At 33.8% G+C, this 12,323-nt stretch overlaps 1 protein-coding gene across 1 annotated transcript in view; it reads right to left on the bottom strand.

The window, feature by feature from the left end:
• Positions 1-575: 575 nt before the first annotated feature.
• Positions 576-12,323, bottom strand: part of CFHR5 (complement factor H-related 5) — a 36,044-nt gene continuing 24,296 nt past the window's right edge. The window contains exons 7-10 of the mRNA XM_011951609.1: positions 11,565-11,741; positions 7,484-7,666; positions 5,301-5,483; positions 576-1,773 (exon numbers count right to left, since the gene is read on the bottom strand). Of these exons, the coding sequence (XP_011806999.1) occupies positions 1,553-1,773; positions 5,301-5,483; positions 7,484-7,666; positions 11,565-11,741 (764 nt within the window). The 3' untranslated portion in view covers positions 576-1,552. The remainder of the gene's footprint in view (positions 1,774-5,300; positions 5,484-7,483; positions 7,667-11,564; positions 11,742-12,323) is intronic.

Below are 12,323 nucleotides of genomic sequence, written 5' to 3'. Positions count from 1 at the left end.
TTCCTTCCTTCCTTCCTTCCTTCCTTCCTTCCTTCCTTCCTTTTTCTTTTTTCTCTCTCTCTTTCCCTTCCTTTCTTTCTTTCTCTGAGACAGAGTCTTGCTCTGTCACCCAGGATGGACTGCAGTGGCATGATCTTGGCACGCTGCAACCTTCGCTTCCCAGGTTCTTCTGCCTCAGCCTCCCAAGTAGCTGGAATCACAGGTGTGTACTACCTTGTCTGGCTATTTTTTTTGTATTTTGTTAGAGACAAAGTTTTGCCATGTTGGACAGGCTGTCTTGAACACCTCACCTCAAGCAATTTACCTGCCTTGGCCTTCCAAAGTTCTAGGATTACAGGTGTGAGCCACTGTGCCCATCCTATTTTAATTTTTTAAACCTAAACCATATAGAACTATTAAAGCCATCATTTTTATTTCTCTCGCTCTTTCTTCTACAACCATTCATACACATCTAGATAATTCTGTATATGCAATTTTGTAACCTAACAATTTTCACCTTTTTGTATGTGTGTATCACTTCTTGACTAGATTAGAAGCTCCACAGAAGAACTGGTTAAAACTTCAAAGTCTACTATTTTATAGGAGATGGGGCATTTAATACTTTAAGGGGTATTCAGTATTAGATAGGTAGCTAGACTTACATTAGAGGATTTATAAATATTTATTAATACTTGCTACAACCACAAAAGTTGACAGCTTTTGCAGGTTTTTAAGTGATGATGACATGAAGATAGAGACTAAAATAACATCTACGTTTCCTCTTAAATAAGTTAATTCAGAAAGCTTTAAAGTTATCTTATAATTTGAGACAAACAGGAGGGATTAGATGAATTAAGTACTGAAGTGAGAACATTTACTGTCTCTGTGGACATTTATGAATACAATTCCCCATATTGTGATTTGCCCAGGAATAATATGACTTTCTCCTGTGGTTTGAATGTGTCCCCCCGAAAGTTTATGTGGAAACTTAACTCCCAATGCAATAATGTTGTGAGGTGAGCCCTTCAGGATGTGATTAAGTCATGAGAGCTCTGCCTTCTTGAATGGATTAATGCCATTATCATGGGATTGGATTGTTATCTCAGGAGTGGTGTCTTTATAAAGGATGAGTTTATCCTCCTCCCCACCCCCACCACTCTCTCTCTCTCTCTCTCTCTCCCTTTTTCTCTCACTCCCATGTACATGCTCTCTTGCCACATGATGCCTTCCACCATGTTGTGATACCTTCCACCATATTATGATGCTTTGAGAAGACCCTCACCAGCTGCAGCCCCTCAATTTTGGACTGCCCAGCTTTTAGATTTATGAAACAAATAAACTATTGGTTATAAGTTACCCAGTCTGTGATATTCTGTTATAACAATGTAAAATGGACTAAGACCCCCCTCTTATTAAGTGAAGCGCTGTTCTCTCAGCTTACAAATTTCAAAACCTCTGAAAATCCAGAGTTGTAAATAAAACTGAGTTAAACAACACCTGAAAGAATGAAAGCAGTAACTACAGAATTGGCTACATAATGGCTACTTTTAGCATAGATGTATGTTTTAAGAATTTATTCAGGAAAATTATGCTCGCTTCTTTCACATATGGGATATTCAAATTTCCCTTCTTGACAGATCGCTCGAAATGATGGTGATGATATCTTCGCTTTATATAGGAATTTACACTGAAATTCAACAGCATCCCCTGTTTTTACATAAACTTTTTCATTGTTTCTCCATTTTAACTGTATGTTATTTTTGTTCATGTTTTCTTCAGATATCACACATGGATCTGAAAGAAGAAATGGTACAATAAAATAAATAAACAATAATACATCTTTACTTTTCATAGAATAGTGAAATTGTACTTAAGAGTATTTTGGAATTAAAATGATGAAAAATATTAATATTTATTAAAAATAATATTGATTGTTCTTAGCACTGTGTATGGGCTACATATGAGGAAATGAATGCTAAGAGATTTTCTCAAGGCCACACAGTTTAGTGAGTGTTTTGAGCCAGAATATGGATCCTGCCAGTATGAGTTCAGAGCCTGAGCTCTTAATTGCTATACTTTACTAAAAATTCTACCAGCATGAATGTTGTTTGTTTAGATATCCCTTTTTATTATGTAACTATCTGTGAATCTTAACTTTTGTGAAACCTTGATTTCTGTAGGAAAAACAGTGTTATCTTCTTCCTTGACCACAGATATCACTCATTCTTTCTTAAAATCAGTATTTTATATATATTTATATATATATATCTTATATATATAATATATAATAATATAATTTGTATATATAACACATACCATCCTACCATTATATGTATGTTAATTGTAATATATGTATGTTAATGTTATACATATAATGTTACATACAATTTATATCTAATGTAATATAATCAATTTATATCTAATGTACAAATATATATTTGTATATTATATAGTAAATATAATATACATAACATATTATATGTATACATATATTATGTGTATTATGTGTATATGTGTATACATATATGTTAAAAATATATGTAATATGTAATATATATTTCTATTATGTATACACACATGTGTATGTAATTATACACTTGTATGTATATTAGAGTGCTTAACTTCCCACATCCTTGCTAAATCTTTATGTTATATATTTTTTTCTTTTTGCCAATTTCCTAGTTGAACATTGCCACTTCATTGAAATTTTGTTTTGGTGTAGACAAGCATTTTTTCATGTTTGCCATATGTTTTTCATTTTCTGTTTATGTACCCTACATGTTTTTTATATTGAATTTTGATTGATTTGTAAATATTCTTATGTGTTAAGCACCTGAGAATATTCTCCACAAATCGAGAAATTCTAAAGTTATCTTTAACCCCTCTTTCATTTGGTTCCTGTTTTTTACCTACTAATTGAGACCCTAATCTATCTCTGCCAGGGCCTTAAACAATTTCCCCATATTGCATGTTTTCTTGGTATAAAATAACCACATGTTCTTAGTCAACTGATAATTTTAAAATACTACATTTGGCCGGGCGCGGTGGCTCACGCTTGTAATCCCAGCACTTTGGGAGGCCGAGGCGGATAGATCACGAGGTCAAGAGTTCGAGATCAGCCTGGCCAACATGGTGAAAACCTCTCTACTAAGAAAACAAGAATTAGCTGGGCATGGTGGCATGTGCCTGTAATCCCAACTACTCGGGAGGCTGAGGCAGGAGAATCACTTGAACCCGGGAGGCGGAGGTGGCAGTGGGCTGAGATCATGTCACTGCACTTCAGCCTGTGTGACAGAGCAAGACTCTGTCTTGAAAAAAATAAAAATATAAAAAAAGATACTATGTCAAGAAACTGATATTAAAAATATGTAATGGCTCCCTACTTCATTCAATACCTACGAACCATCCAAAGAAATTTATGGCTGGTTTTGGAAAAAATTATTTCTTTTTTTTAATGGAGTTTCGCTCTTGTTGCCCAGGCTGGAGTGCAATGGCACAATCTCAGCTCACTGCAACCTGCGCCTCCCGGGTTCAAGTGATTCTCCTGCCTCAGCCTCCCAAGTAGTTGAGATTACAGGCATATGCCAGCCACGCCCAGTTAATTTTGTATTTTTAGTAGAGACGAGGTTTCTTCATGTTGATCAGGCTAGTCTCAAACTCCTGACCTCAGGTGATTCGTCCCGCCTTGGCCTCCCAAAGTGCTGGGATTACAGGCATGAGCCACCAGGCCTGGCTGGAAAAAATTATTTCTTCAGAGCTGTCTAATCTTAATCTCCTATCTCATGGGAAATAAAATTATTTTACATTTCATAGTTAGATCATGTTTCCCTGAATTGTCTAGATACCTATGATGGGTTTTGTTGCTTGTTTGTTTTTGTAATTGTGTGTTTGTTATTGCTCAAAATACTGTTTCTTTTTGCTAGAATGACCTTCCCACAAACTCTGATTGTCAACATGGTACACACTTTTTAGGTTACAAATTTTGTTCTTGCTTTTCTTTTGGAAATTTATTTTATGATCACTGGCCATGATGATTTCTGCCTATTTTAAATTATTGGACCATCTAAAACTTTGCTGCACTTAAAATATTAGATAACGGCATTTTTGTCTATACATCAATCCCTCCAACTTAAACCCTAGAAGTTACATTTGAAACCTAGTTTTTCTACATTCTAGCAAAATTGTTCAGATGATACTTCTGCCTTATACTAACTCAACATTTTCTGAGTTCAGTTCCCACACAATTTTAATGATATCCTGGGAGAGGGTACTCACATAGAGTAGTGGTTGGAAGCACTGTGTAGGCCATAGTGGCATTGGGGTAATTTGTTACTACAGAAGGTGGAAGAAAGAGACATCATCAGAAGGATGAATTTTCAAGACTATAAGAAACTTCTGGTCTAGCCCTGTGAATCGAGGCATTGGGCAATAGTGAGAACTCTTGCAGGAACAGATCCTTATTAGCGTGGTGTCTCTTTTGGACACCAGAAAACAGAGGGGTTTATGGAAATTACAGTTTTCTTCCACTTATTCTGGAGTAAACTGACGTCCATGCTTTTCCCATAATTAGTGTTATTAATTTGCCCATATTCTTTGTATCTTGTCCCTTTTAGTTTGTCATGACCAATAAAACAATCTCCTTTTAAACCCCAAAAGTGAATCTCCAAATTTTCATAAGGAGTCTACTATGTTAATTTTTTTAATGCCACAACACATGAATTTGTGGAAACTTAATATTGCCATTATTTTGGCATTATTTTGTAGTAGAAAAAAATAGGGTGAAAAGAAGGGATAGTGAAGATTTGGAAAGTGGCTCAATAACTCTTCCAGATTTTCTCTCTCTTCTGCCAGAAATTCTGGCAACATACAAGTAAAAAGCCATGTCAGTATTAGTCAACTGGATGTTCTACTAGGGAAAGCTTTCAGGTTTACAAGTAGAACCTTATACAGTATTAAATGACAGCTTTTCTAGACCAATGTTTTTCAAATGGTCTCCGTGAGAAGTTCTCAGGTAGATGCTTATAACATGAAGATATTTAATGGTATAAGAATAGGCCCCATAAATAGCTTTGGTCTCTATTTATAGAATTTCATAATGCACCTTATCATACGTAGGTCTTTAAAATTTTATTTATAGTTTTTAAATAAATTTTTCTCACTTTGCCTAAAGCAAATTTTTCAAATGTTTCTTTGTATGTATTTACATTTGACAAGAAAGATTTTGACTGAATGAAACTTAAGGGTTATTCTATGAAATTAGTCCATAAAAACTACATTATGAATATTAAATCTCAGATTCCAAGAGAATATGAAGAACTCACCTAGGCATCTTGGTGGTTGTGACCACTGTTTATTTCTGCATGTTACAGTTACAGAGCCCTGGAGTTCATAGAAGGACTGGCAACGGTATGTCACTGTTGACCCTGGAGGATACACTGATAATGGGAACGAGGTGATATCTCCATTGTTAATAGATGGAGGGGGCCCACAATATGCTGTAGACTCTGGAAAATAGCATTTATTTGTTGAGAGACAGTCAGTATGTTAGTTTAAACAAAGTAATATCATAAAGCACCATGTATCATATCTTTAATATAAGGTGTCTGGAAATTCAAATAATTAATTACAGTATTTCTGTCATAAAGTCTGATTCAAAACATATCGTAGCTCCTTTCATGTTAAAGTGAAACTCATATAAAATACTGGGAATAGTTTTTATTTAAGGCAGGAGAGACAGGTGAGTAAACTTCTGGTCTAGGTTCCTCTTCCACCCCTTAATATTCAATTGTTATTTAATGAGGAAAGGTAAAAGTAAATAACGTTCTCACCATTTCTAGCCTCAGGGTAATTATTACTTTATGCAAATAGCATATACCAACTATGTAGATAAACTTGTAGTTTTACTGAAAATGAATTGCAGACATACTCTTCTGCATTTACTTTTTTGATACCACATAATATTGTAGGCATCTTTCCCTATCAATAAATGTTTCAACTTCATGCTAACGAAGAGATTTTGGGGAAAACTAAAAAAAATAACAACTTCATGCTAAGATTGGTTGGAATACATTCCATTGTACTGACTGGTCTCCCTTTATATATCACCAAGAACACAAATATGAAGTCACTAAGTAATCCTGTTCCAAATGACTTGTACCTCCTCTTGTTTCATTGAGTTACTGTTCCTGCTTTCTCAGATTGACTTCTTCATGAGGACACTAGATTCTTTCGCCTTTAAACTAGTAAAAGACCCTTCTTCATGAATTATTTCCTTTCTTCTGCAACATCAATGTCTCCCTTTCCACTTAACCATTCACCAACCTACAAACATGCTGAAAATGTCACAATTCAATAAGGTAAAATTTCACTTTATCCGTATCTTCTATCCAGCAACTGCCTCATTTCTCTATCCCCTTTCGAACACATTTACTTGTTTCTCATCCTCTATGATCTTACTTTATCACCCCACATTCTTTCTTGAACACAGTGCAATTATTTACTCACTCCCTATGGAAATATCTCTAGGCAAAATTACCAATGGTTTTTATTTAGTTAAATAGATTGTTCAATTATCAGACATCTTGTCCAGCTCTAAGCACTCTTTGACATATCTGATGTACTGTCAGATAATATTTTGAAATACGTGCTTTTGAAATGCAGCCATGTAGCACTTAATAACAAGAAGACATTCTGAGAAATGTGTCATTAGGCTCTTTTTTCCTTGTGTGAGCATCATGGAGTGAGCCTACACAAACCTAGATAATGTGGTCTACTACACACCTAGGCTATGTGGTGCAACCTATTGCTCCTGTTGCCCCCAAACCCCTGGCTGCAGACCGGTACCCTCTGTGGCCTCTTAGGAAGTGGGCTGCACAACAGGAAGTGAGTGGCGGGTGAACGAGCACTACTGCCAGAACTCTACCTCCTGTCAGATCAGCCGGGGCACTAGATTCTCAGGGGATCTTGAACCCTATTGTGAACTGCACATGCAAAGGATATAGGTTACATGCTCTTTATGAGAATCTAATGCCTGATGATCTGAGGTGGAGCAGTTTCATCCTGAAACCATCCCCTGACGTCCTCAGTCCATGGAAAAATTGTCTTTCACAGAACAGGTCCCTGATTCCAAAAAGGTTGGGTATCGTTGTCTTAGGCCACAAACCTGTACAGCATGCTACTGTACTGAAAACTATAGGGCCATTGTGACATGATGGTAAGTATTTGCATATCTAAACATATTTCAACATAGAAAAGGTACAGTAAAAATATGTTAGAAAAGATTTTTAAGAAGATGTAGAAATTTCAAACTTGTTTCTTCTATGAACACTGTTGGAGATAATGCATAGAGAAATTTTTTAAATGACAGAATTGGTTACTTAGCAATTTAAGGCTTTGGGGTACAGTGCAATAGATTAGTCATAAGTTATTTTTTCTTTCTTTAGATAAAGCAAAGGGGATTAATAACCTCTTTTTAAGTGAAATTACTTAGAAATACACTACTAACCAACACAGTGTGGTAATGATTGCCATCGTCCATTTTTACATACAATTTCTTTTGCTTCTGGAAGTAGATAGTTTTCTTTACAGAGAACAGTTACTTTTTCTCCATCCTGATAATTCACTGTGGTTGTCATATTCTGAGCATTAGGTATCTGAGGTGGCGGTGGGCAGAATTGTTCCTTTTTTTCTACAAAATATTGGAATTAAATTATATGATTAATAAAAGTTAAGAAAAAAGCTCAACAGGGTAGTGTTTCAGGATAATGGAACATTCAATGACACACACACACACACATACACACACACACACACACACACTGTCTCCCTATCACTTTCTCTTTCTCTCTCCCTATATATAAACGTTATAATAACAAATATTTTTTGTGTCACTATAGTTTACAGTTTAAAAAGCGATTGTTTTTGTTATAACCATTAGTTTAAAATTTTTCAGATGCTCTCTTGCATCTCCTGTTCATTATTCCTGTCAATTCTCTTGTATGATTTACAAATAAATTTCTGTAATTTTTTTCTAACTAACCCATGTGATTCAAAAAGTTATGCACATCTAATTTAAACAATTTAGAACTAAAAATAAAAATGACAACAATCAGAAATAACTATGACTTCCCCTAATAACTGAACCCTACATCTCAATATAGGATTTCCATGACTTGCATTTTCTTATAAACATGAGAATGACTGGTAATGAACATAACTGGAATGCCTCCGTTGGACTAGGAATTAAATTCTTTTTTGGTTGTTTGGCTTATCTTAGGGAAAAGTTTTAAATGGTCAACTTGGATGCCAAAACATTGTCTAAACCTCCTGACCTGGGCTCATGCCCTTACAGTGGTCTCCTTCATCTCATGTTTTTCCAGAGTGGTGGCTACTGTCTACTGGCACTTCCCTTCAAAATTATTATATTGAAAGTGATAGATATCATTTTTTCCTTGCTATACTATTTCATTTAAAAATCAAGATGGAAGAATGCATATCTACTCTTTCTTGGTTTAGCTAGATTAAAAAATATAATAATTATATACAACAGACCTTTAATAAATTATTTGAACAGAACCTGAGGTCAGTATAAAATAACCCAAAACATACATATTGTCTAAACTGAAATTTTTATTGGATTTTTCCTTATTTTTTCAAGCTCAGAAAGGCAAAATAGTGCAAATCTAAACAGAGACTGTTCCTGTGGAAATCTAGATAGATATCTGGGACTGGGGTCCACTGATGCATATTTTATGTTTTATATGACTTGTCCTACTTATTTACTGGTTTAAGAAAAGCGTGAACTTAAAGTACTTAATTCCAGATGCATCTTATTCTACTCAACCATTAACAAGACCAGTCTTTTGTGATCGGTCTTATTTCAGTAATTAACTGCAAAAGAAGATAAAATTAGCCTGATATTATTATTGTTAGAATACATTTTTGATTAGCAAAGTTTGGTCATGAGCTTGAAGAAAGTCTATGAGGAGCACATGAAAAGAGGATATCAGACACATTTGATAGATAGATGGGTCAGTTTTTCAATATTATTTATTCTTTAGAAGCTCTTCTACTTAGATGTCTTATTACCTCTTTGTTTAGGTATTTTGTAAACATTTTGGAAACTAAACATTTTCATTGTTTATGAATTTCTGTTTGGTGGTTTAAGTATTTTTGTTTAAATACATAGTCACAAAGATGAATAGTTATTGAGTATCATCAAGACTCTTTCGAGTGAGCATCAAGGCCTGTGCTGCCAATCTAGGGACTCAGCAGTTACCTGCTATCAGTCTCCTAGATGTCCCAGTGCCGGGAAACAGGGAAGCTGAAGGTGTCTGTAATCTCAAATGTACAAATAATAATGAAAATTTCATCAACAAAGTCCCAACTAAGTGAGTTGGATGTTCAAATATCACACAAATACTATTGTTTTTATATTTTAGGTAAAAGAACATTACACATAACGATCTCAGTTGTCCAACTTACTTTCTTTATAGAATTGGACATTTTCTTTAGAGATTTCTGCCTAGTGTAGACACAGTCTAGTTGAAACAGCACTGATATAAAAATCTGGAAACAAGCTCCAGTCTTGATTTTGACCAAATAACTTATTGAAGCCATGTATTTCTGATGCATAAAATGAGAAATTTTATTATCTTTCTCAAGAACAAGCAAGGTGTGTAACAAATATTTGCCACCTAATAACGTTCTTACCTAATCTCCAGACTACTATCTACCAGCTCTTCTCAAAACTTTAAAAAAGACTTCTTCCTTATTTTGATACCTATGCCTCACAGTATTTTCCTTCTCTTTATGCTTGTAATTTATTTATGTAAAAAATTGAACTCATATTATTATTCCAGGTATTTCAGTTTTCATCTACTCTTTGGTTGTAGAAATGTTTGTGTATGCACACCATTCTTGATTAGAGTCATCTCATTTAGACAGCTCTGCTTATTAATCTTTTCAAAACATTAGTTTCATGGCTTGGATTAGTTGGAAATACAAGATTCTATTTCATTTTCTTCTGCTTTTACTTTTATTATTTCCTTTTTTCCTAATATCTGAATTCATTTTTCCTCCTAGATTTTTAGGATATACATCTATACATGTGTAAAAGTATATATATATATATATATAAAAGTATACACATATAAAAGTATATATACATATATATACACACTTTCATAGTGGCATTCATAGTCTTAAATTTATCTATTTTGGAAAAAGTATATATGTATACTCTTAGAATGCCATACCATTCTAAATTTTGGTTATGTTGCACCTCATAGGTTTTACTATGTGTCCTTTTAATTACAACATAGTTCTTAGTATTTTAAACATTACATCACTAGGTTATTTGGAAGTAAATTATTTCCCTACCCAAAATGAAGGGTAAGGAAGTGGATAACTTTTTATCCACTTTTAATATTATTTGTTTGTGGTTATAAAAAGTGATCTATAGGGCTTTAATATTTGAAGTTGTCAGAATTATTTGTGGGCAGAATGACTGGCCAATTTAAGTAAGCATTTCATGGACACATAAAAGGCTTCAAACTTCTTTCCACTATCAGAATATTTCTCTTCCTCAAATAGAAAAAAATACATAATAAAATCAAATATTTTATAAACATAAAAACGTTCAAGTTGCTTTAAACAAATTGTAGTTATCATTTTTAGATCCTTATGTGTTTAACAATATATTCCAGTATTTTTCCTCACAAATTCTAATGACCTCACACCTTTTGTTATAAATTAGTATTTTATCTCATTAATGTATATTTTATATGATTTTTTTTCAAATTATGACTTTGTGTGCAAACTCCTATCCTTCCTGTGGTTGAAAAGTTCTTTATTTTGGAATCATTAGTGAATTATATTGGTATATAGAATAATTGGTTGCCAGTTACTTTCACTAAGCACTTTGAAGAGATTATCCTATTTTCTTCGGCTTTTTATATTGCTGATGAGAAGTCTGCAGTCTATCTTCTCTCTTTTATTGTCATTCCTTTATAAGCACCTTGTTTTCTCTAATTCTGGTTTATTTTAATCTAATATGGTGCCTCATTTTATAATTACTTGTAATTTATAATCCTATTGCTCAAATTAAATGATTTGAATGTAAGCCTTTGAGGAATGTGGGACTTATTCTTAGGGAAATAATTTATTACTCAAATATATTTTCTTTCTCAGCCAACTTTTTACTCAGCCTACTATCTGGTCCAGAATTGGCAATATCTGTTAGTTTTGTTTCACAGTTCATAATTGGGGTTTTAATTGTTTCTTAAAGTCATTGAAGATTAAGTTTTGTTCTTTTTTTACAGTTCTTTATTTCTTTTTTTCTTTCAAGGTTTTGTGAGACTGTAATAGAGTAAAAACAACTTTACTCTCTCATCTTTACCAGAAAGACAAGGCTTTTAAAGAATAACATTTGTCTGGAAAGAGTATTATAACTAGTTTCTAACTTTACTATTAGCTTAGAAATTGTATGCCACAATAAATGTTTAATTTAAAAACATTCTAATTTCAAAATAATTGTTCTTGTAAAGAAGGAACAGCATCAACAAAATGTTTCAAACAAATCTTACCTGTGCAGTCTAGTTCAGGATTCCATTTCCCGTTGATGCAGACTGAGTGCCTGTATCCAAGGATGTCTAAACATCTGTAACGTATTCTAGCATTATGATTAAATTCATTCCCAGATGACCTGAACAATGTTTTTACATTAACTCCTGATATTTTGCACCTCTTAAGTTGGTGTGTTGCTATAAAAAATAATATTAAATAGAAACTAAACAATTAGGTCAATAAAATATCTGAAATATTAATAGCATAATTATGTTTGATGCTTTTAAGCAACATCACAAAAATTATTCTTGATCTCATTGCATAAAATGGGCAATGCTGTTGAAAAAGAAAAAATGAAACAAAAAACTGTATCCCGTCTTTGAATGACAGGAAAGGAGGTCAGAAAGTTTTCTGAGAAATGAAAGTGCAAGATGGGTTTTCCTGGTGGGAGTTTTGACTGAAGGATAGCTCTTAGGAAGCTACAAATGAATTGTTAAAGGCTCTGAAAATGTATACATGTATGATTGTTTTGCACTAAACTGTCTTAAATATCTTCAAAACATTTAAATAATTAAAAGAGGCAATACATGGGTAAGTCTGTAGGAGGCAAAGCATCAGTAAGAGATAAATCTGGATCCCCCTTGAGGTTCAATGACTCTCACATTTCAAAAGCTCAGCAAAGGGGGCGGAGCAAGATGGCCGAATAGGAACAGCTGCAGTCTCCAACTCCCAGCGTAAAGGACACAGAAGACCGGTGATTTCTGCATTTTGAACTGAGG

This window comes from Colobus angolensis, unplaced genomic scaffold (assembly GCF_000951035.1).
Source record: "Colobus angolensis palliatus isolate OR3802 unplaced genomic scaffold, Cang.pa_1.0 Scaffold320, whole genome shotgun sequence".
NCBI lineage: Eukaryota > Metazoa > Chordata > Mammalia > Primates > Cercopithecidae > Colobus > Colobus angolensis.
The sequence above is the reverse complement of the archived record's forward strand: the minus strand, read 5'-3'. Positions and strand labels throughout refer to the sequence as shown.